Here is a 24,288-nt window from a genome sequence, read left to right as displayed (position 1 = left end):
AATTTCTCAGTATATTACTAAGGAAAGGTTGTTTTTCATTCTTCTTATGACTCTGTTGGGCCCTGTTGAATGTCACAAAATTGATTTTCCTGGTTGTCCCCCCCCCGTTTTTATTGTAGCCACTCATTTGTGCCAGACCCAAAAACAGCATTAATGTTCCTCCTGCCCCAAAGGGGCTAATTTCCACTTAAGAGCACAGAATCATAAAATTGTAGTAGATTTGGCAGGGGTCTATAAGGCCATTGAGTCCTGCTCAATGCAGGAATCCAGCTTAAAGCATGCCTGACAGGCATCTTTAATCCCAAGACATAAAATATATGAAATTTGGAAGATACACTTGAGCATGTTCTACTGCTCTTGTTATGCTGTCACAGTTCCCCAACACCAGATGCTTGTTATGCAACTGAATCATTCATGTCTCCCATGGGTTGGCTGAGACGGTCACAAAGCACAAAAGATCATGCAAGGAAGACTCGATTGGTTGTGCAAACGGAGATAAAAACCATTTCTCCTGTCCTTCCTCCCCCCTCCGCTGCTTTTCTTTTTTGTGTGCATTCGTCAGCCACCTTGCCAGGCACTTCAAGACGTTGAAAAGGCCATTCAGATATTTGAAAACACTGGAAAGATCCCAACAAGTGTGATGGAAGCCAGGTACGGTACTTTCATGTCAGCTCAGCAAGAAATTCTGTTTCAAGGACAATAGATGGGGAAAAGGGCTTAAAAGAGCGGTGTGTGTGTGTGTGTGTGTGTGTGACTCAGATGAAGCTGCAGGTGCCCAGTGCACGCAGCTGAAGGCTGCATGCAGAAAGATCCTTGGAAGGAGGAAAAGAGCCAATGCACCTAAATGGCCGATCCCCTACTTCAGTTAAAAAGGCTGTCCTTTTGGAAACATCCCCCAGTCCCCCTCTGGGGCAAGTCCTTGTTTGTTTCACTCAGTCACTCAAGGCCCCTCGCACTGCAGCATGCAGATCGTGGAACTGCTTGTTTTGAGGAAGCTGTCATGGGCAGCGGTTGAAGGTACTCCTCCCTGTGAATGCCCTGAAGACGTAAAAAGGACTACTGTGCTCAGGTCCTTTTTATGGGCATCTGGATGGCCGCTGTGGGATGCGTGATACTGGTCTAGATGCCTCCCCCTCGGTCTGACCCAGCAGTAGCAGCAGCCGCCACTGCCAGGATCTTCCTAAGTTCTTACGAGATCAAACCAGAGCTTGGAAAAGTTACTTTTTTGAACTACAACTCCTATCAGCCCAACCCAGTGGCCATGCTGGCTGGGGCTGATGGGAGTTGTAGTTTAAAAATAACTTTTCCAAGCTCTGGATCAAACCTAGGAACCTAGACCCTTGCTAGAATCAGTCAAGGGTCCAGAGGACCTGCTGACAGTTGCTTGCCTTTCTCTTTTGTCCCATTCCACCTCTGCTGTCAGACAGGGCTGTGGAGTTGGTACCCCAAACCGACTCTATTTTTCTACTGTCTGACTCCACCCAAAATTGCTTCCAACTCCACAGCCCTGGAAAGCGCTGTAAATGTCTTTTTAAATTGGAAGCTCTCGTAGGAGCATTTTTATCGCTGCCGAATATGCGCTGATCTTGGCATCACAGCATTTGTCTTCATCTGGGTCCTGTGTCATACACTGACACACAAAATGTTTTCCATCTTGAGTTATGGTAAAATGTCAACGACAGCTGACTTCATGGGAAGCTTCTTTGACATTTTGAATTTATATTTTTAAAAAATTGTCAATCAAAATTTATTTTGAAGTTGGAGCTGGTACATTTCTACCAACTCTGACTCCACCCAAAATTGCTCACGACTCCATGACTCCAACTCCACAGCCCTGCTGTCAGAGACAATAAACTTATGAATTGATGGGAAGGAATCACAAGCGGGGAGAGTGCTGCTGTTGCGCTCAGGTCTCGCTTGTGGGCTTCTAATTGGGGCAGCTAGGTGGCCATTGTGAGAACAGGATGCTGGACTAAATGGGCTCCTTGTGGCGTGATCCAGCTGTGGGGCCCTCCTTAGGTTCTTCCTTCTTGGTGTCTATGCATGTTGTGTCTCCTTTCCTGCGGCAGAACTCCCCTTTAGCAAATCAAGCCAAAGAGTTGTTATAATACATCCACGTTCTGTGTTATTGATATACTTTTGTTTTTGTGTGATTTTTTAAAAAAACGTAGCTTTAATGCCTTCCTAAGTATATTTAACTCGACTGTTACTTTCAGCTCTGGTTAATCTCTACCTCATCTGTCGTCCTGCCTTTTAGCATTTTCAGGCGGTCCTATTACACCTCCCGTTTTATTCCTGCTTTGCTTGTGCCACGCGTGGTTAGTATCCTTGTTTTTCTTCAGATTTGGTTGGCAAATGGGATTTTTTACATTTTTTTTGGATTGATTTTATTTTATTTATTCATAACCATATAGGCCACTGTTCTCTATAAAAAAAATGCATCGCTTCTCGGCCTTTTGGCTAAGATCAAGTGTAGTGTAGTATAAAAAAAATGCACACTCTCAAAATGACCTGCAGAGTAAAAACACCTACACTGAAATCAGCAATGTCAAAACTGACATTAAAACACTTTTTTTAAAAAATTGCAGCTTCCTCAAACACCTGACTCCCGCATGGCTTTGATAGATGACCTCAAGAGGTAAGAAAGTAGATTTTGTAAACCCACAATCGTTCTCCGATATTAGAGCCTTCATGCTGAAGAAGACTGTGATCACCTGAGGCTACTCTGTCTCCCCTTCCTGTGATGCTATGACTGTTTCTGTGCCTGCAGCCGAGTCCCCCAGAGGTGTTAGCAGTCCTGCCCCTCTCCTAAATGCCTCATGAACCTCACTGCCTCTTGGTGTCTGCTGTTCTTGGCCCCCAGGTTTCTTTTTGGTAACTCTGTATGCAAAAATACTCCCATGTGGTGCAAAATGAACTTTTATCTCTTTGGCAGCTTCCATGTCAGAGCCATTTGGCACTGCTTGGGCACTGCTTTTCTGTAACTAGCATGAAGAGGGATTAGAGCAGAGGTTCCACCCAGCACTTTGATATAGCAGTATATTAACTAGAAATGTCCTTTCCTGTGGCCAAAGTCCTTCTGTATCAGGAGTGGGCAACCTTTTCTGGCCAGAGCGCCAGATTGCTACCTTCCTATCCCTTGATAGGCCAAGCTTGACAGATGGGTGGGGCTGCCCACCTGTCAGTCACCTGACAGGTGATGCCGCACTTTGAAGCCAAGTTTGTGTGTATAGAGGGGCTAAATCCTGTTTTGGCTGCAAGCACGTTTGGGCAGCCAAAGCAGAATTGAAACCTGCCCTCCTGCCCATCAGCTGATGTCATGATGACATTAGCTGATTGACAGGTTGATGTGTTTGTGAAAAATGGCCTCGCTGGCCATACCGGACCACCTGGCAGGCCAGGACTGGCCCATGTTCCCACCGCTGTTCTATATAATGCCTACTCACTAGTGAGTTCTATATGGAAAAGATCCTTTCTAATATTAATTGAAAGCTTCCTGTTTGTCTCTCCAGCCCATTTTATTGCTTCCTTGGTCAGCCAATAATATGGCTGAAACTTCCAATTTTAAAGGAACAACTCCCCTTAAAAGCTGTAGTAGCTCTAGGAAACTTCCAGTTTTAAAGGAACTCCTCCTCTTAACAGCCCTAGCAGCGCTTTTCCTGTCTGCCTAGGAAGGGCTGTTGTAATGTTCAGTGAAGCTGCCTTAAACCCAGGTCCATCTAGCCCAGTATTGTCTACTCTGACTGGCAGTGGCTGTCCAGGGTTTCAGGCACAGAAAGGTCATTCCCATTGCTTGCTACCTGAATCTTTTAACTGGAGATGACTCTGAGAGACTGAATCTTGAGACTGCATGCAAGGCCTGTATTTTCCTTGAGTTATCATCCCTCTCCAATTGCTTTAGCAAACAAGCAAACAAATCAAAGGACAACTCAGAAAATACTGAAATATTTTAACATAGTATGGATTCCTTCAGAAGCAAATAGGCCTGGTTTGCACATCACATTAAACCATAGTTTTAAACAAGCTATGGTTTAATGTGAGCGAGCAGTGTGCCGGTGCATGCTACTTAAAAGTTTCTGTGATGCACCTCCCCAGCTCCTGCTGTGCACTGCAGATGGAATAAGCCAGTGTCTGGCTTCTCCTGTCATCCGAACCTGGGCTCATGGCTGGTTTCCCTCCCAACACTGTGGGAGGGACCAAGCACAAACCTTGGTTACCACTCATAGCTGCTAATGGGACTCAGCAAGACTCTGGCTTGTTTTCCCCCCAGCAGGAGTGGAAGAAGAGCACTGCACCCTCTTTTGAGCAGCATGCACTTGCACACCAGTCACTGGCGTTAAACCATAGTTTGTATTAAAACTATGGTTTAATGTGACATGCGAACCGAGCCATGGTGATAAGTGGAGCTTGGCAACAGTGGTGGGTGTAACAATGTTTGTCTTTTGTAAAACAGGGCTGACAAAATCCCTCTGAACACGTTCACCAGGTATATTGAAGAATGCAAAGCTGTTAAAGAGAAGCTCTTGCAAGGTGAGAAAAATCTATTTGCCTTTTGAGAAGAATGAAATAAAACAAACGCTGCTGCTTTGTTGTCCTTTTCCTAAGTATATAAAGGGGGAAATACAAAAGGTTGGCATTTTCCCAAGGTTAGTGATTGGTTTCTGTTGTGAAATAGGAAATTGCATTGCTGAGGCACTGGCATTTTCCTTGGTGTAAAGGGAAGGGGTGCTGCTGCTGAACTCCATGCCAGTTAAGTTGCAGTATGGGCTGTGCAAGATGCTTCCTGTGTTGTCTGATGCCAATCCGACAAAAGATGATCTGGAGCAGATGTGTCCTACAACGAACTGCTGCTGGTGGTGTTTCTGCAGAGCTGTGGACCTTTCTACTTAATGTGATGCCTGAGATGATGTTCTTAGGCCTGGGCTGCTTGGGGTCCTGAGTGCCAGAAATCAGTAAGAGGGCAGGGATGTCTGGCAGCTTGCAGCAGCCGAATGAAAAGATTTGTTCCAAACTGGGGACACTGGCCCCTAGTGGCTGCTCTAGTCATTCTGTACCAGAAGTGAATAAAATGATTTGGCCTCTTTCTGTGCTTTAATTTAATGCAGTTGGCTTGATATCGATGGAATTGCATTGCCTGCTATTTCTAAAACAATCACTGTCTCTTAGATGTAGCCTTGTGCCAGTGAAGCAGGATTAATGAACTGTACTGCTAAATTAGCCTAGAGACTGTGATGTGCTGAATTGGCTAAATATTGATGTGTATATGGAGATGAATTCGGTCAATTGCACAAATTCTAATCCATTCTCTATGATGAGTAGCCTAACCCAGACCAAAAGAGGTGACGCTGTGAGCACCTAGAAGCTAAAATGATGAAACTGAGATTATCATACTTTGGACACATCATGAGAAGACATGATTCACTAGAAAAGACAATAATGCTGGGAAAAACAGAAAGGGAGCAGAAAAAGAGGAAGGCCAAACAAGAGATGGATTGATTCCATAAAGGAAGCCACAGACCTGAACTTACAAGATCTGAACAGGATGCTTCACGACAGATGCTCTTGGAGGTCACTGATTCATAAGGTCGCCATAAGTCAAAATCGACTTGAAGGCACATAACAACAAAGCATTTTACAAATGCTCTTTTGAGGTTGCTCCATCAAATTGGTGAGGCTTCAAGTTGACAATGTTTATATTGCAAGCTGAGCTGAAATGTACTTCCTTCCCTTTCTGGGGGCAGAGACCACATCTAAGTGGCAGAGAGCCATTCACTTTGGATACAGAGGGTCCCAAGTTCAATCCCAGGCATCTGCAGTTAAAAAAGGAATATGCTTGCAAGTGATGTGAAATACCTTTTTCTGCCTGTGCCCCTGAAAGCCACTACCAGTAACGAAAGACTTGAGTATCAGATGGAGGCTTTCCTATTGGCCCAGGCATTTGGAATAGAATTTATTGGGATTTGCCTTTTTATTTTTTGTTCCTTAGTTTTCTGTTTTCAGACTGCCGTTGTTGTTGTTGTATTGCATTTATATGTTGTGTGAACTGTTTACACACTGAAATCTTCCGAAGAAGAGCAGTTAGAAGATATTTTAAATAATACAATAAATTGATAACATTGGGCTAGATGTACAAAATAGCTTGACCCTGGTATAAGGCAGCAGCTACTTGTGTTCCATAGATGAAGCAACAGAAATGGAGACAAGCCATCTCAAGGAGCCCCTGGAACTCCTCAAGGCTGAACTTGAAGCTCTGAGGCTGCTGATTACAGACCAAAGCAGACACGATGGTATGGGAAGGCAAATAAATAAATAAATAAACTGGGGATAAGACAGCAAGTGATGTGACTGCAAAGCGGCTTTTACAGACTATATGAGCCTATGTTGTAAGCGCGTAATGTTTATGGGCCTCACTGACTATTGCCCAACTTTATGCTTCCTCGTGAATGTGGGGATAATTCAGCAGGGGTAAGAGGCATTTATTTATTGTTATTTAAAATATTTCTATTCTGCCCTAAAATAGGGCACTCAGGGCGGCTTACAATAAATTGCACACATACATAACAAAATTGCACACAATAAAAAGCACAAGAACATTAGAGTAAATTAAAATTAATACAATACAATACCATATATACACACACACACACACACACACATATGGGAGTGGTACTAAAGGGACTAAAAAGTAAAAATTAAAAGACATCTTTGTGGGGAGACTCTGCAGTTCCCTGGGAGAGCTGGTTGGGCAAGGTGAAGCAAACCAGACTTGGCAATCGCAGCAGGTAGAAGCCATCTGCTCAGGAAGTGGCAAAGGGGCAAAGAGAACTGCTGTGGTGGAAACCTCTGTGGGTCTCCAAGCAGCCACAGCAGGGAGATGGGAAGGCTGCTATGAGGGCCTGGTGGCTGCAGCTTCCTGACTGCTGCAGGATATTATATTGTCCCCTCTTGACATGGGTAATTTGCTTGGGCATTGGGGGAACGGATGGGAATTATATGTTGTGAACCGCCCAGAGAGCTTCGGCTATGGGGTGGTATAGAAATATAATTAATAAATAAAATAAATAAATTCCCAGGCCAAGGGTGCACATAGTTTGTCCGATTCGCTTTAATTTTCAGCATCTAGTCTTTGGCAAAAGCTGTGCTTTGTCTTGGCTGGAAAAGGCTCAGGAAAGTTCATCATCCACTTTTGAGTGTACTAAATACTTGGCCTAACCTGCTTTAGACTGTTGAGCTTAAACTCCCATCAGTCTTCTGTTATGTTATTGTTTGTGAATGCTCCCCCTTCCTTCTGCTGGAGTCCAGCACCGCATGTGCCTCTGCTACTGTGCTTGTGCAGGTGGCAGAACAATCTGCGTGTGAGGGGTCTGTGTGTTGTTTTCAGTTCCTAAGGAACTTGAGCAGCTGGCTATAACCTGTTGTGTTTTTTACCCTCCTTGTTGCCTCTTCTGCCACGTTGCTCTTTTTTTGCAGAGGTGCCGGCTCAGATTGCTGTAGTCTCTGAGAAACTGGTGGGTGTTCTGGGTCGTGTGAAAGATGAGGATGAAGCCGCATCCCTGAGTCTTAGGATCAAGCTTAACCTTTCCAATCCTGAAGTTGAACAGCAGGATCAAGGGGTGTGTACAGAGGAGGTCCCCTCTAAAAATCCCTAGCTAAAGTGGATAATGGGGTATCTTTTAGTTTAGAAAAGAAGATGAGTACGGGGGAAAACATGATAGAGGTGTATAAAATGACTGATGGTGTGGAGAAGGTGGATGGAGACAAGACTTTCTCCATCTCTCATGATTGATTGATTTCTTACCTGCCCTTTACCCTGTCCCAGGGTGGGTACAACAGTTTTGAAATACAATATTAAAATCGGTTTAAAACAAATTATGTTACAATGGGTTAAAAATTAAAATGTCACTGAAATAAAATCAATTGATGCGAAATATAACATATGCTTGCTTTGTGCAAAATACAGGAATTTCTGTTTATCTGCTTCTTCAGCAATTAGGGATGCTATTGCTAGCTTGTAGGACCAAAGGTCAAGGATAAAGGAAGTCTGAAGATGAGAACAGAGAAGTGGAAAATTAAACAATTTTAGGAAAGCATTGCATCATGTATTCTTGATTACTAATGTACTTTGAGCTTGTGAAACCTTAAAGATTATGAATATGATGCGTTAATAGCCTATAAATATGATACTTGTCAACTGTTCGAGAGAGCCACGTGATTGAGGCCCTCCCTTTGCAAAGGTTCTAATAAAGGCAAGCATTTACGGTGGTCTGGTCTTGTCTCTATTCCTTATTGGCATCTCAAGGAATTGAGAGCCTATATCAGTCAGGCCTCCATTCAGGCCTGGTTCTTTTGTAACAATTACAGTCAAGAGAATGCTGCCCTGGGCTCCTGCTGGGAGGAAGAGTGGGATATAAATCAAATAATAAATAGATAAGAGAATAAGGTGGGTCCTAGAAATATTTATTTCATGTGTCAAATTCTAGAACCCAATTGGACCGTCTAATGAAGTTGAATGTCAGGAGATTCAGGAATGGACAAAAGGAAGCGCTTCTTCCCACAGAGCATAAACTATGGAATTCACTCCCAAAAGAAGCAGGGATGGCCACCAGCGTGGATGACTTTAAAAGAGGATTAGACAAATTCATAGATGAGGCTGGTGGCTCTCAGACATTATGGCTATATAATAGCTCCAGTATCTGAGGCAGTAATGCCTCCGAAGGCCAGTTGCTGGGAATCGCAAGTGGGAAGGTGGCTGCTGCTCTTACATCCTTCTTATGCGCTTTCTGTAGGCATCTTGTTGGCCACTGTGAGAACAGGATGCTGGACCTTTAGTCTGATGTTCTTATGTCTTGGACAGGAGCCAAATCTTGGGACCCTCATGGATAGCACAGTGTCGGAGACTATGATAATTGGTTCTGATTACTGTGTCTTGCCATATCTAAGTGCTGTTGCTACTCCAGCCAGCAAACATCCCTCTTTGTAGGATGATGCGCTTGCAGCATTCTTCTGAGTCGCTTGCATTAACATAAAAACCTGCCACCTCTTTTACTTTTAGTAATAAGCAGATTAAAGACCAATATGCCTGCTTCCTATGCTCGCGATCTTTCTAGGGCTCTGGGACCCATTTCCGGCCAAGGTTTTGCATGCCAGGCTGGAGCCTGTGAAGTAAGCTTCCTGTTTGCAAGAACGTACAAACACTCTTTAGCCAATTGCTCTTTAGCACGAAATAAAAATTAACAGTGTGCTAGATAGGGTACAGAACAGAAACAGAAATGGCACGCTTTAAACTAGAGCAGACAAACTGGACAGGCAAAGGGGAAAGGTGCAGTTATTACCCAGCACGCCTTTTAAAGGCTGGATGGTGTGTGCTGTCAAGGAGCTGGTCCACACTTTGTCATGACTGTGTCATGCAACTTCTGCCTTTGCGGGCAGAACTCTTGTGTTCAGGTCACATGTTTGTGAGGGAAAGAGAATGGAACTGGTGACCTCATCGATATTGCCCAGTAGGTGCCTATGAAAAACTCTTGGTTGCAGTGTAGTCCCACTAGAATCACATTCTTCCAAGCAACAATATGTTGCAGACTGAGTGCTAGAAAAATGAGACATCCCTGCAATAGAATCATTTCCTGGAGATCAGATGTTAGGATCCCACCCAACTGAAGAGCAACAGCTCCACATTGGTTGTGCTATCAGGCCTTGTCAGACAAAATGAGGGAAACTAGCTCTCGCTTCTTCATAGTTGTGTGGAAGGAGTCGGAACTCTTTGCCTGCTGGCATATAAATATCCTGGACTAGGAATGAGCTGCCCATCTCTCTCTCTCTCTCTCTCTCTCTCTCTCTCTCTCTCTCTCTCTCTCTCAGGCAGTTGATCTTCTGATGATGATGTTCTGTCAGAGTGTAATGGCTGCCTCCTACTACTTGCCTCCAGAAAGGTAAAATTACACCTGCTTACATACATGCAGTTTGTGCAACGCAATTAAGCACAGACAAATGATTTTCCATCCTGGCAGCAATATGATAATACGGTTTATGTGTTCCCTGCAGGCAGGGGGCCTGGCCGTCTCTTTTCGTGAAAATGGTTTGTGGGCACCGCCGACTCTTGCCATCCTTGTTGGGCAGGCTGTGCCAGCTTATGTATCATCAGGTTGGTTTCCCAGTGTGATAAGCTGACGTCTTAAAACAGGCAGCCTGTTGAAGAACAGGAATTTAACTGGCTCCTTATGTTGCCGTCCTAGAGTATCAGTCTGCTTGAGGCTCCAGGAGAGACCCCTTCTAATAATTGCTCAGGGCTTTACTGCAGGGATAACTTGTGACCCTCCAGGTCCTGCTGAAATCCAGGTCCCATCAGCCCCAGCCGGAATGGCCAATGGTCAGGGATGATGGCAGTCGTAGTCCAACAACATCTAGAAATCCATGGGTTAGCCACCCCGCTTTACTGAATCCAGTTGTCCTGAATAAAATGTCGTTTGTGTGCCTTGACTGGGGCATGTTTTGTCTGGCTGCGTTCGTAGGGTCCTTCTCTAAGCAGCGCTCAAGTCATAGGCCTGGCGGTCTTTGTAGTCCACTTAAATGAAGCCAAGTCCTTAATTCCTGAGGTGGACCTCTGCACTTGGCCTCCTCGCTCTGCCTCCGCAGGAAGCCTTTCAGTGACTGAACTTTGGGATCACTTATTGGTGTGCCGGACAGGAGAGTCTGTTGTCTTCTGCATGAGGTAAGCCGCATTCTCCATCCAACGTTCTGTCCAGATAACAGATCTTCCCTTTAGAAGAGAAATGGTGTCTTGCCCTGAGCGTTACTTGGATTGCAAGTCTGTGGATAGGAAGTTGCTCACATAACTTCTCTACACTTTATCCTATTAGGCATCTTATAAAGCAATTTGAATTCTGTAAAATGTAGTCATGGTTAATGTCAGACCAAGAGCTGGGGAGACTGAAGTTCAAATACCCCCTTGGCCACCAAGCTCACTTGACAACCTTGCCTACCTCACAGGGCTGTTATAAAATAGGTGTTGGGATGGGGAGAGCCATATATGTTGCCCTTCAGCCCCCTGGAGGATGGGTGGAATAATTTATAGTAATAATAGGAAAAGGACTGATGTGACGGGCCAGACAAAATGATGCTTTTCTTTCTCTCTCTGTGCAGGTTTTGTGCCGCTGCCCTTTCCTACTCCTTTTGCAAGTTTTCTTCCTTTTCCCATGACTGCCTGTGTTCCTTACTTCATCCTGGTTTTGTAAAAAAGGTAAGCTTTTAATTTTTTCTTTAAGGAAACCACAGTTATTCTGCACTCGCTCAAAATCTCAGCGTGACCACATCTTCCTGTTGCAGATGTTTCCGCTCGGGTATTCTGTACTGTGCTAACCTACCGTGTTTCTCCAGGATTCTGCCCAGACTGATTGCTCAGGCTTCTGTTGTGAGCGTAGCATCCTTCAGCCCGCTATTCTCAAAAGTCTCTTTGTAACTTGTTTTTCCAGGTTTCAGGATTTTTATGTTCCAACATCTTAAACACAAATGCTGTTTAATAATTGGGGGAGAGTTTGGGGGTTAGATGGGTAATGTCAGCAAAAAAATCAGACTCTGTCATGCTGTCAGGTTTACTTGTGGATTTGTATAAGCAACACAGAGAGCCAGTGTGGCCTAGTGGTTAAGGTGTTGGACTACGACCTGGGAGACCAGGGTTCGAATCCCCACACAGCCATGAAGCTCACTGGGTGACCCTGGGCCAGTCACTGCCTCTCAGCCTCAGAGGGAGGCAATGGGAAACCCCCTCTGAAGACCACTTACCATGAAAACCCTATTCGTAGGGTTGCCATAAGTCGGGATCGAAGAAGGCAGTACATTTACATTTTCATAAGCAACATAAGTAGCTGCCTTAGGTGGAATCAACTGGAAGGCAGTCCATTTCCATTTTCGAGAGCCAGTGTGGTGTAGTGGTTAGAGTGTTGGACTGCAACCTGGGAGACCAGGGTTCGAATCCCCACACAGCCACAAAGCTCAGTGGGTGGCCTTGGGCCAGTCACTGCCCCTCAGCCTCAGAGGAAGGCAATAGGAAATTCCCTCTGAATACCGCTTACCATGAAAACCATATTCGTAGGGTCGCCATAAATCAGGATCAACTTGAAGGCAGTCCATTTCCATTTTCTAAAGCAACATAAGTAGCTGCCTTAGGCCGAGACAGACCATTGTTCTGTGTAGCTCAGTGTTGCCTGTACTGACTGGCAGCAGCTCTTCAAGGTCTCTGGCAAATGAAGTCTTTCCCAGCCCTACCTGGGGACTGAACCTGGGGCCTTCTGCATTCAAACCAGTTGCTCTGTCACTGAGCCACAGACCTCTCCTTACAGCATGCATAAAGACTGGAACAGCTTATATTCTTGCTGCTTTCTTTTGACCTTGGCACCTTGACGTTTTTTTCTTCTCCTGGGTTTTAGTTGTATTTAGCAACATCTGGAGGGCACCAAGTTGACAAAGGCTGGTGTGTAAACCCTCCCTGAGGCAGAATCTAGGATGATCGCTGATTTGAATTCACCCAACGACACACAGTATTGGGTAGCTTTTGCACGGCCTGTTCTTCTGTTTTGTAGCTTCAATATGTTGTTCCGCGGCTCAGCTTGGAAGCACGAGGAATAGACTGTGAAGGAGAACCAGCTGAGCTTCCCTGGAAAACTTTATCCCGCCCTGCTTTCTGTTTCCGGAAGGCTGCCCTCTGCTTATGGAAGCAGGCACAGTTCAAAGCGCTTTTGCAGGAGAAAGCTTTCCAGGTAAATCCCGCGGCTTCCTTTCCTCTCTGCCAACCGTGCCTTGATGTTGCCTGTAGCAGTCTGAGCCTTCCCTGTTCAGGTGCTACTGATTAGCCACAAAAACCGATGCTTGCTAAGACGGGCCTAGCTGTGCCTGAGCATCCCTCTGAAAGTGGGGACACACTCTGAGCAAAGTGTCTGAAGAGCTGTACATTACACATGAAGAGTGACTGCCAAGTACATACATACTGCGTGTGCGTCATATTGTCAGGAGTTACATGCATCTTTTCTGGATTTCCCCTGTTCCATGGGCAGCTGCTGGGATGGCTTCTCTTGAGTGTTCCTCCTGTTTGAATAGGGAGCACAGGTTTTATTAACACGAGGGTAATTATGGCCAATTATGATATCCACAATGAGGCATGAAGGAGGAAGTGGTTCACAGGACATGGAGGGCTCAAAGCAGGGGTAGGCAGATTTCAGGCTGTGGGATTTTTACTAGAACCCTGACTTCCACCAATGGAGCCAGGTGCAAAAGACCTCCCCGTATAGAATTGAATAATTCTGAGCCCAGGAATTTTGTTCTGAGTCCCAGAACTGAACTAACAAATTTTCCACACAAAGACATATCGCTGCTTGCCTGCTTTCCCCAGTCTTTCTTCATTTCAGCAGTATAATTGTGTGGTGTGAGAGAGGGAGGTTATTTTATTGTTGCCATTATTAAACAATAGGGAGTCAGAAAACTCTGCCAGTCTACTTCAAATCACTTGATCTGCTAGTAAATCCTCATCTGCCTCTGATTTAAGGCATTCCATGTCATTAATGCCTCAGTTTGTGCCTTAGGGCCCAGAGCAGATGGCCTAATGATAGCAAGGAGAAGATAGTAAGGTGCCTGGGGATGTTGCTGTTTCTGTTTCCCACGCAGAAATCTCTCTGCCTTTCTTGTAGCTGACCCTCCGAGAGTGGCTGCTGATGGAGCTAGGAGTCCGTCCTGATGAAGACGTCCTTTCTCCTTGTGAGAGGTGAGGGCAAACCGTCCTAATAAAAGAGCAGCTGTAAGTAGCAAATGCTTTTCCATTTGGAAGAGCAGAGCTTAGAGACTGGTAGATATAAAAAATCAGGAGCTGTCTGGGAAATCTTGCACTCTTGTTGTGAGTCTGCATCCTTCAGCCAGCAAAAGCCAAGCTGGTGTGTTTTTTCAGCCCTGAGGTTAACATTAGAGTCTGTCTGTCTCTCTCTCTGGAATTGTGAATAACTATAGCAGGTGCATATAACAGCACTGCAGATTCCCTTTAACTTTGGCTCAGGACCTCAACAAAAAGGGGATTTGTTTCAGTCTTCACCAGGCTGGTGCCCTCCAGAAGTTTTAGACTACAACTCCCATCAGCCCTAGCCTGCACATCTGGAGAGCCATCAAGTTGGCAAAGGTTGATTTACATTCATATGATGTGATGTTTTGGCCACCTGCAAATGAGTCCAGACTTGAAGGTGAAAATAAAGCATCCAGGCTGGCCTCTTACAGGTGAAATCTTTTTGGAGGGCAGTGGATTTAGAAGTTTTCTTTTTAACGTTTATAGTGGAGGTGTTTGTGATGTGATAAGTGGTAATTTCTGCATGAAAAATAGCTCTTTCTCAAATACTTTTTGTAGTTTATTCTTGGTCTACGGTATATGTGTATTTATGTAGTTTTATTTTAAATTGTTGTATGCTAATTTAATACACTTTGTGAAAAGTGTTATAGAAAACTTTTCCATAAATAAATAAAATGCCCCCTTAATTTCTACGAAGACAGAGCACAAGATGCAGACAAGACGTCCTTCTTCCTAAGACCAAAGTCGGGGGGAGAGATAATTAACTCACATAATTCATGGTTTACTCTTTGACACTGTCTTGGTAAACTCTCACCCTCCACCGCTCTCTCTCTTTTGAACCTGGTATTAAAAGGCTCAGCTTCTCTGTCCAGATGGCCATTAGAAGATGTCGCATGAAATCTTTTCCCTCATCAATTCTCTCTCATTTCATGACAGAAGGTTGGGCTTTCACAGTCTCTCTCCTCTCTGCAGGCATGAGTTCCACTACTGGGCTTTATATCAGCACTTTCTCCCTATGTCTGCCGCTGCTGGTGGCTGTGATGGAGACTTGAAAGAGATGTGCGCTGTTCTTATTGGCACCATCCTGGATTTCTGTCAAAGGTGAGAACATAAGAAGAGCCCAGAAACTGGGTCAGGCCAGAGGAGGCCCATCTGCGCCGGCATCCTGCTCTCACGGTGGCCAACCCCATGCCTCTTCTGGGAAGCCCACACGCGAGACCTGAGCGCAAGAACTCTCTTCCCCACTTGTGATTCCCAGCAACTGAGAGTCGGAGGCACACAGCTTCCCAGCTGGCTTCCTTTGCAGTAAAGATGTTGGTGAAATTACTTCAACATACTGTATGTGTTTGTAAGCAAAGCACCAAAAAGGGGAAGGGCTTCATAGTTCAGGGGCAGAGCATCTGCTTTGCATGCAGAAGGTCCCAGGTTCAGTCTCCAGCATCTCCAGGTAGGGCTGGAAGTATCCCTTGCATAAAACTCTGGGGAGCCGCTGCCAGTCAGCGTAGACAGAACTGAGCTCGATGGACCAAGGGTCTGACTTGGTGCAAAGCAGCATCCTACGTTCCTGTCCCTCCATACCAAACTCTAGCTTGTTTCCTCTGACTGTGAACAGCTGGATGAAAGTGCTATGTTCCTCTCTACCTGAAATGGAAATGGGCTCCCTTCAAGTCGATTCCGACTTATGGCGACCCTATGAATAAGGTTTTCACGGTAAGCGGTACTCAGAGGGGGTTTCCCATTGCCTTCCTCTGAGGCTGAGAGACAGTGACTGGCCCAAGGTCACCCAGTGAGCTTCATGGCTGTGTGGGGATTCGAACCCTGGTCTCCCAGGTTGTAGTCCAACCACTACACCACACTGGCTCTCTCCTCTGCACCTACAAAATTCTTATAAACATTACCCACAGTTGAGTTTGTTCTCCCCCTCCCCCATTTTTATTTAACCCCACTCTTCCAAAGAATGCACTTTATTAAGAGTTTTGGTTTATTGATTGCATGTTAAAGATGAAAAGCTAACACCAGTGAGGCCTGCTGTGAACTGCCGTGCAGGGTGTTTTGAACATGTCTCTACTACCTGATTTCTCTGGCACCAACTTCTTTTGTGTGTTCAGGTGTTTCTGGGCTCTGCAGTCATGCCTCCTCCATTGCTTTTAATTCCAGGTCTGAGTTTGACAAGTGCACCCACCTAAAAAATCCCAAATGTTCCATGACCCATGGGAGAGGAAGCCCCGACGTCTACTGCCGATTGCAGGTGCTACAAATGTGTATGCTGCAGGTTTCTTGGACATGGCGTTGTCTTCTCCTCTATTATTTTCCCACTTAGAGTTGTCATACCATTCCTTGCACGGGAAGACCAAGTGCACAGATGCTGCCCAAGCCATAAAGCAGCATTGCTCAGTTAAACTGTAGGAGACTCAGCCAGCCTTGTGACCAGCTGCCTTATGCTTTGGCTGCTGGTGGTGACTACTGGTCACCCAGTCTCAGACACCATGTTGATAATGGTGCATGCACGCACATGTTCACTTTTGCTGTATTGTTGGTAAATACAGCAACCGGGTCTGGAATGCCAGTTCCCACCACAGACTACCACATTCTGCATTCATTGCAACGTCTGGATTACTTTCAAGGGCAACCTCATGCAAAGCTCGTCACAAAAGTCCACCCTGAAGACTACCAGAGCATGGATAACTGTTTTGGACTACAACTCCCATCAGCCCCGGCCAGTATGGCAGTTCTGGCTGGGGCTGATGGGATATGTAGTCTACAAAATCTGCAGGGCACCAGGTTGGAGAAGGCTGATCTAGAGCATGGGGTAGCTTTACAATAGTGGCTTGCCTCATATTGGCTGACTCTGCAAGGTTGTTTTTAATGTTCAGGGATGTTTTGAGGGAAAAGGAATGTACAAGTCCCTTCTATTTATGCATACCGCTGTCTTGATCTCAGATCCACTGCTGCCAAGGTATTAATAGGAGTTAAAAGCCTAGCTCATGCCAACGTATAAACCAGCTGCTGTCTCAATGTCAGGAGATGCTGCTGGAGCTGGAGCTGGGGCGCAGGAGAGCCCCACTTGACGTCTGCAGCAGAGGGGGGCACTTCCTATTCAGGGTTCTCCAGGAGCGGCTAAAAGCTCTGGGCCATGGGTCTGTCGTGGGCGAAAGGCTACTTTGGCAACAAGAGCTGCTCCTCCAAACAAGGTAAATGCATAATGTTGGCTAGCAAGTCCAAGTGGTTTGAAGGCTAGTTAGAAACACAGGTGCACAGAGGCCAATGGAAAATGGAAATGGACTGCCTTGAAGGCGATCCCGGCTTATGGCGACCCTATGAACAGGGTTTTCATGGTAAGGGGTATTCAGAGGGGGTTTTACCACTGCCTCCCTCTGAGGCTGAGAGGCAGTGACTGGCCCAAGGTCACCCAGGGAGCTTCATGGCTGTGTGGGGATTCGAACCCTGGTCTCCCAGGTCGTAGTCCAGCACTCTAACCACTACACCAATGGGCTGCTACATTTTTCCCTCCTGCTTCCTCCTGGGTTATGGAACAGAGGAAGCTATCAGTACCCAAGACGTGGTATCCCCAGAGGTAGACCCAGGCTACGGAACTAACTCCCAAGGAAAATCAGGCACTCCCCCACTTTACCTGCATTGAGGAAACATGGAAAGATTTTTTTAAAGGTATCTAAGCTTGCAGCTGATAGTTCTGTGAAGTTTTTTCATGCTGCTGTTTTTAACTGTTGCCTGCAACATATGTTGACTTAAATTGCTTTTGAAATTAATTTTATTATTGTGAGCTCCCTTTGAGGAGGAAGGCTGTCCAAACATTTGAAATAACGACTGTGCTGAGTCTGGGCATTGCTTCGTCTGCCTCAGTGTTGTCTACCCACACTGGCTGGCAGTGGCTCGCCAGGATTTCCGAGGGGGAACACTCCCAGCCCTACCTGGGCACACTCCAGGGACTGAGCCCCCAGCCTCTGCAGGCAACGCTGGTGCTCTGCCACTGAGCTACAGTCTTCCCTGCTGTCATGAAGGGTGCAGGGAGGAACGGCAGTTGTTTGATCTCGGTCCCAGCTCTGCTAATGCTTATGTCCATTGCTGCCACTGGCAGTTTGTGAATCGGTGAATCAGGCCCCACTCTTAATAAAAGGCAGAGTGGATGTGGTTTTCTCCTGAAAGAAGCTGTCTTTTGTACAGGATTCTTTTGGGTCTCCCGCCATCTGTTCTCATTGCGACACAGCAGAGAGGAAAGAAAATCACTCTGGATTGTGAAGACTTCTTCTGTTTTGCAAACACAGAACTGGTTTGTACCATGTCCTAAAGCTCAGCACTACTCCGGTAACCATTCCTGGCTGTGAATTTTGCGATCTGGGTGCGCTGTTGCCGAATCCTCCTGGGGCTTAAAGCAGCCTCATTGAGAGATCAGTCTGCTGCAGCTTTCCCCAGGCTGGCACCCGCCAGATGTTTTGGACTACAACTCCCATTATCTTGAGCCATCACATCTGCATGATGCTGAGGCTGATGGGAGTTGTAGTCCAAAGCAGGGGAAGGCTGATCTACTGATTTTAAAAGAATGCAGCTCTCATTCTAGCCTGCTGTCTTGCGGGAGTGGGAGATCACTGCCTTGGAAAGACACTTCGCCCAACTTTCTGTGATATCACTCTGATATCCTGTCTGCTTACTTGAGAGGAATTGCAGCTCAAAACAGGATGAAAAATCACAGTCTTGGGTGGGCACCATTTAGTCAGGGTGCACCTGCCTTTCAGTACTGATTTTTGGAGTCCGTTATCTGGAATTCCTGGGAATACTTGCCTCATTCTCTCAAACTCATTAGCATTTTTTTGTTACAGAGGAATATCTGCTCCAGAGGCTGTGCACTCTCTTACGACATCACTGCTCATTTCTTCAGGGTAATTTTTCACTTGCCTTTTGTCTTCTGAATTTCACCCCTGCTGGGCAGCTTGTTTTTAGGAAAGCAATTTAATCCACCAACCTTGATCTCCTTGTATTATTAAGAGTTGGATGTGCACCGTGTGTGTGTGTGTGTGTGTGTGAGAAACAGACAGACAGACAGAACAGGGAATGCCTTTTGCATAGACTAGCAAGACAATTCCCTATTGCCATTGTGCGTGCGAGTGGAGGGGTTGAAATGCACTAGAAAAATCCACGAGTATTGTTTGGCAGCGGCATATTGGTGGGCACATGCAGGCACATTTCCTTAGCGCAGCCTTTGCCAACCTGGTGCCCTCCAGATGCTGGCTGGGGCTGGTGAGGGTTGTAGGCCAAAACATCTGGAGGGCACCAGGTTGGCAAAGGCTGCGCTAAGGCAATGTGCCTGCATGTGTCCCACCAATATGCCACTGCGAAACAATGCTCGTAGATTTTTCTAGCGTATTGGCGAAGGCTGCCTTAGTGAATTGCATTCATTATATAGTGAATTGGAGGCTGCCTTAGTGAATTGCACCCAAATGTCTTTGCTGCACTTCAGGGCTTGCTGAGCGCCAGTTTGGAGTGTGACAAACCTGCGCAGGAGGTGACCGCCGTTCTCACCTTGTGTCCAGCCAGGTGCCCTATAATAATTTGTTCTGCAGCGGTAAGAGGCCTATGCTCTTGATTTAACTTTCTAAATGTCTCCTGAGAAGAATTCAAAAAGCTCTTGGTCCATAATATGATGCAAGATATCTTAAGCAGGGACTTAATAAGCCAGGGTGGTTCTGGAGATTGTTGAGGTACATTTTTTTTAACCACAGTAGCCCATCCAGAGCAGGCATTGTGCCAAAGTACTCAAATTCTGTACTCTAAAATAGCAATACTTAAGCAGCTTTTCTGTTTAAAAAAGCTAGCAGTCCTATTTCTGTCTGCAAGTATCTAGTTTACACAGAGCGGCATAGGGCTGCTTGATACTGCAGCGTTGCCTGCAGCAAAGGCGGTGAGAATCTGACCAGTTCCATGGGCAGGAGACCTCTGAGAAATCCTATGTACGAGTGGGGTGTAAATACATGACATTCAGATGATTTTAAGAAGTGGCTGATTCATGTTGTCTGTCTTGCTCTGTTAAGCGGTGGTGGCAGAGGCTGGAGCCCATGCTTTGCTCAGAGTGGAACAGACTCTTTGGCACTCCCCTCGCACAGGGATTGCAAAGCCTCAGGGAGTTACAGTCCTCAGTCAGCAGGTAACTCCAAGAAAACAGGCCACACCTGGGCAGGTGTTGAGCTTCTCTGTCAGCTTCATGTCTCCCACCCCAGCTATGAGGAGATAAGAGGGTTTTTTTGGGGGGGAGGGGGTTCCTATTACCTTTTTAGCTTTCGCCTTGATTCACCTAGCATAGACCCAGGACTTCAAGTGTCTTCACATCCCCTCTTCTCAGTCACACCCCTGAAAAAGTAGAAAGGTTTATGCCACAAAAAGCCATTTGGCCTTTTAAGAGACTACAGCAACTCCTGATTGCTGTTTTGGCTTTATCTCCTAGCTTCCTCTCATCAGAAGCCGTTTCCCTGGTCTCTGACATTCCATGGATTCCTGCAGCCTTCTTGCATTTTGCTGTTCAGCAGCAAATGGTACATAGAAAAATGAATGAAGGACTGAAAAAGTTGGGGCCTGGATCAGAACAAGTAAGAGATTACATTTTGCAATTTCCTTTTCCATGATGTGCTGATTTAAAAACCAAAACACCCAACTCTTTTTTCCCCAGGGTGTGTGTGTACTTAGTCCTATCCAAATGCAACAATAAGGGAGGGAGGAGTTGTGACTGTGATGGCCCAGAGGGCCACACTGACTTCGCCTGGCACAGGACAGTCCACTGGGTGGGCTCAGGGCTCAAGTTTCAAGTAAGTCATTTTATGTCTTGTTGCTTTTTTGCCCCACCTGACAGCTCCTGGTGAACCTCTTCTTCTTTTCACTCGTGGATTTCATCTCTACAAGAGTGGCCCCGCAGGTAAGTAGCTTTATCAACCTGTTTGGTTGCAGCTGAAGGCCCAGTGACTTCTCTTTCATTGTGGTTTGACTTGCATCTATATCTGCAAAACTGCCATTCATTTATATAACATTCATGTACAAAGTCTATGCAGCTTGGGACCAGGATACCTGAAAGACCATCTTACCCCTTATATACGCAGCTGATCACTGCCCTTGCAAGTGAGGGCCTCTTGCAGATACCATCTTATCAGGAGGTCTGTTCCGCACAACATAGGAAGTGGACCGTTAGTGTAGTGGCACCGACCCTTAAATATTAGACAGGCGCCATCAGTTATCTTTCCAGCGCCTTTTGAAGACCTTCCTCTTTCAACAAACCTTTGCAATAGAGATCTTATTCCAGTCTGCATCTGTGCTGGACTTTGTTACATGTTTTTAAAGCCTTTTTAAAGAAGATGTTGCTTCCCTGGGCTCTGGCTGGGACAATGGGAGTGATATAAAATAAATAAATAAATACTTTTAAGTTCACAATGTATGTTAACAGCCCTTGTCTGTCTGCCACTTATCCTGAAAGGAAGTCCTGTTCTTTACAGATGGGCAAACTAAGGCAGAGAGGTAGTGGGTTTGCTCAGAACTGCCTGGTGGCTGTTCCTAGTGGCCGTACTGATGGCTTTAGGATGCACCAAGCAGAAAAGATACACGTATGCATTTCTCTTGCAACTTGCAGGAAGGCAAGGATGCCTACAAAGCCTTGGACTGGAGCTCAAAGATGCTTCAGCTCTTGCAGGAACAAGGTGCATCCTGGCTGACTGTCTTCTGTTCGGCAGGGAAAGGTGCGGACACTGCTCCATCTCCTACAGTTCTCGGAGGGTTCTTTTTTGTTCTTGGCTAAGTTCTGCTTTGCGTTGACCCATCAAAATTAATGGGCATGACTCGCTTAGGTCCATCAATTTCAAGGGGTCTGCTCCGAGTGGAAATAAGTTGGGGTACAGCCCTCAAGAATCCAAATGATAGCAGCGCTGTGAGAAATGTTTGATTGAAAACTGGTGCTCAGCTAAGATCTCTTGTCTCTTCTGGCATTGCAGACCATAGCCCTTGCCAAATCCCACGTGGGGCTGTGTCAGATCAGCACTTGAGGCTGTTGCCGGTTGCCTTCTATAGGTAAATTTCAGAAGTGTATTCTGCATGCAATAAACCTATTTGTTGAGAAAATCAAGGGCACCAGAAATTTGTGAAGGACACTTTATGTACTTGCTTAACTGATTAGTTACACAAACGCCCAATATCCCCAAGCAAGAGAGAGACACCATTTATATCCTGTAATGCATGTTGTGGATTTGCTGTCTCTTTCCCTGCAGCTTAATTTCTTTTTACATTTTGATGTTTTAGTGCAGTCTTCACCAACTGGGTGCCCCCCAGCTGTTTTGGACTGCAACTCTCATCAGTTCCAGCCAGCTGATGGGAGCTGTAGGTCAAAGCAGCTGTTTTAGTGTGTTCATCATTTTGTATATTAGCCCCTTGGAGTTTTATTTTATGACGATAAAGTGGGATATGCATTAAAGGCAGAGGCTTTCCCTGCTTTAGAAAGGAACCATCACAGTCTCTCCTAGATTCATTTCTGTTTTGCTTTGCCAAGTACTCTTTCATCCTGAATTTGCTGGGGTTGGGGGAATGGCAGGGTCTGTTGCTACATTCAGAAGGTAAGAATTACCATCTTGGGCCTGGTGAACAGTCTCCCTTCAACCACCACCTGAGCTTACCCCACTACCCTACCAGATGGTCGGAAATACCACCAAGGTTTACAAGCAGGGCACACATTTAGTAACCACCCTGCAACTGGAGATTGCCTTTTTTTGGCTCTCCATCCCATCCTCCGATTATTTCTCCTCCATTCCTTCTTAAAAGGCATATGTGCTAATTATCGCCACAAAAACCCTGTGACAGTGGGTTCCGTGGACTGACTGTCGCTTTTCTTCTCAACTTGTTCTTATCCTCCATTGTCCCAATGCCAGGTTTGAATTTTTGAGTTTTTTTTAAAAAAGGGTCTGGCTGCAATTCTGCCTGCAGATGTGTGTCCCTGTGCAAAGTGGGGAGGGAGCCTTAGAGGGTCACACCTGCTGCCTGTTCGGCCTGCTAACTTGTTCTTTCTTCTGTAGCCTCATTGTCACATTTGAACCGGAACACTTTATCGGACAGCAAACATTCCTGTACGCTGCCATTGACATGTACGCACAATTGCTGCTGCTCTTTGTGGATGGGGCCAGAGTGGTGGGACCAAGCCAGCACACCAGGGAGCTTGTGAGCATGTTGTTCCCTTCCCTTTTTATGTGGTTGTATCAGCTCCTCCCTCCTTCCTTCCTTCCAAAGTACTCTCCCCTTCCTGGCTATCCACAGACTCTATTTGCCTATTGTGTTGACTTCTATGACTCATTGTTTGGACAGCACTCATCTGCTACCTGGGAGCACCTAGAACAGATTAGGGCTCAGTAGTGGAAGGGTGTGTGCCTGAGAGAGCGAGAGCGCACAGCTGTTACTCTAATAAACATCCATGCAAAGCAGCTTTGCATTTTTGTCTTTGCTGGCTTCAGGGTGTTGAAAATATAGCTTCACCTGTCAGCAGTCTCTCAAAGCCTGAATAAGATTGGCCAACAGAAGGCAGCACAATTATTCACCGTATGTGCCCTGGAAATGTGTTTAAAGTAGAAGCAGATTTAGGTTTGGAAGATGTTTTTGACTGCTGGAGCATTTCAGTGCCAGTGTAAGGAACCCCGGCTAGAGACAAGCCAGGCCAGCTCTTTGCCTTCCTTCAGAGGGTTAAATAAAGGGTGGGGAACATCAGTAGCCCTTGCAATGCTGATGAACTCCAACTCCCATCATCCTTGGCCGTTGGCCATGCTGGCTGGGGCTGATGGGAGTTGTAGTCCAGCATCATCTGGAGGGCCAGACATTCCCTGCCCCTGAATTAGATGACCCGCCAGCTGTTCTCCCTTCTGTTCCTACAGCTCTTAAGCTGAGGATAAACTGCAATGTCACCTGAGCTGCATCTGTCTCCTCCAGCAGGATTCACTGGAGCTGATAAAAAGAGCACGGCAATTCCTGCTGCATGCAATCCCCCAGTGCCCCCGAGGGAGCTTTTCCAGCCTCCAGCAGGTAGGTGAAAGGTCTTTTTGCCAACTCAAGACTTCAGAGATCCAGGGCAGCGTGAGGCACTGTGGATTGTCCTGTTGATACTTCCAGAGTACTAGTTCAGCCAAACAACAGCAGGCGGCTCAGTCCTTTGCCCTGTGCCACAATTCCCTTGCAAAGTTCACCCCATCACTTTTATCGGGCTGTGATGGTGTACAAATATCAAATCCAGCATTTATTTGAGGGGAGGTGGACAAAAACTCAGCTTTGGGCAAGGAGAAATACAAGTTAACTCCAGACCTTTTGAGGATGAAAAAGATGAAATGTACCCCCTCTTGGTCTGGCTGCACTGCAAGGCTGGCCGTTGGCCTGCATCTCCTAAATGGCGATTGCACTTCATGCAGCGGTGTTTTCCAGCCCGTTTGTCTGTGGGTCCACACTCAGGA

The 24,288-nt window shown here is 46.0% G+C and overlaps 1 protein-coding gene and 1 pseudogene across 2 annotated transcripts in view; both read left to right on the top strand.

Moving 5' to 3' along the window:
- Positions 1-24,288, top strand: part of FANCA (FA complementation group A) — a 46,265-nt gene that overhangs the window by 20,803 nt on the left and 1,174 nt on the right. The window contains exons 18-42 of one of the 2 annotated variants that reach the window (XM_061594520.1): positions 563-651; positions 2,258-2,318; positions 2,589-2,638; positions 4,454-4,530; positions 6,180-6,287; positions 7,471-7,613; positions 9,859-9,929; positions 10,042-10,141; positions 10,509-10,708; positions 11,140-11,236; positions 12,576-12,752; positions 13,677-13,750; positions 14,792-14,920; positions 15,977-16,067; positions 16,841-17,010; positions 18,002-18,107; positions 18,655-18,714; positions 19,293-19,397; positions 19,864-19,976; positions 20,274-20,415; positions 20,676-20,738; positions 21,444-21,549; positions 21,802-21,877; positions 22,873-23,014; positions 23,777-23,866. In XM_061594520.1, coding sequence (XP_061450504.1) covers positions 563-651; positions 2,258-2,318; positions 2,589-2,638; positions 4,454-4,530; positions 6,180-6,287; positions 7,471-7,613; positions 9,859-9,929; positions 10,042-10,141; positions 10,509-10,708; positions 11,140-11,236; positions 12,576-12,752; positions 13,677-13,750; positions 14,792-14,920; positions 15,977-16,067; positions 16,841-17,010; positions 18,002-18,107; positions 18,655-18,714; positions 19,293-19,397; positions 19,864-19,976; positions 20,274-20,415; positions 20,676-20,738; positions 21,444-21,549; positions 21,802-21,877; positions 22,873-23,014; positions 23,777-23,866 — 2,640 coding nt within the window. Of the gene's footprint in view, positions 1-562; positions 652-2,257; positions 2,319-2,588; positions 2,639-4,453; positions 4,531-6,179; positions 6,288-7,470; positions 7,614-9,858; positions 9,930-10,041; positions 10,142-10,508; positions 10,709-11,139; positions 11,237-12,575; positions 12,753-13,676; positions 13,751-14,791; positions 14,921-15,976; positions 16,068-16,840; positions 17,011-18,001; positions 18,108-18,654; positions 18,715-19,292; positions 19,398-19,863; positions 19,977-20,273; positions 20,416-20,675; positions 20,739-21,443; positions 21,550-21,801; positions 21,878-22,872; positions 23,015-23,773; positions 23,867-24,288 lie in introns of both variants that reach the window. The other variant, XM_061594519.1, reaches the window with a different exon arrangement.
- LOC133369460 (U2 spliceosomal RNA) lies at positions 2,441-2,593 on the top strand (annotated as a pseudogene).

This window comes from Rhineura floridana, chromosome 13 (assembly GCF_030035675.1).
Source record: "Rhineura floridana isolate rRhiFlo1 chromosome 13, rRhiFlo1.hap2, whole genome shotgun sequence".
Classification (NCBI taxonomy): Eukaryota; Metazoa; Chordata; class Lepidosauria; order Squamata; family Rhineuridae; genus Rhineura; species Rhineura floridana.
The sequence above is the reverse complement of the archived record's forward strand: the minus strand, read 5'-3'. Positions and strand labels throughout refer to the sequence as shown.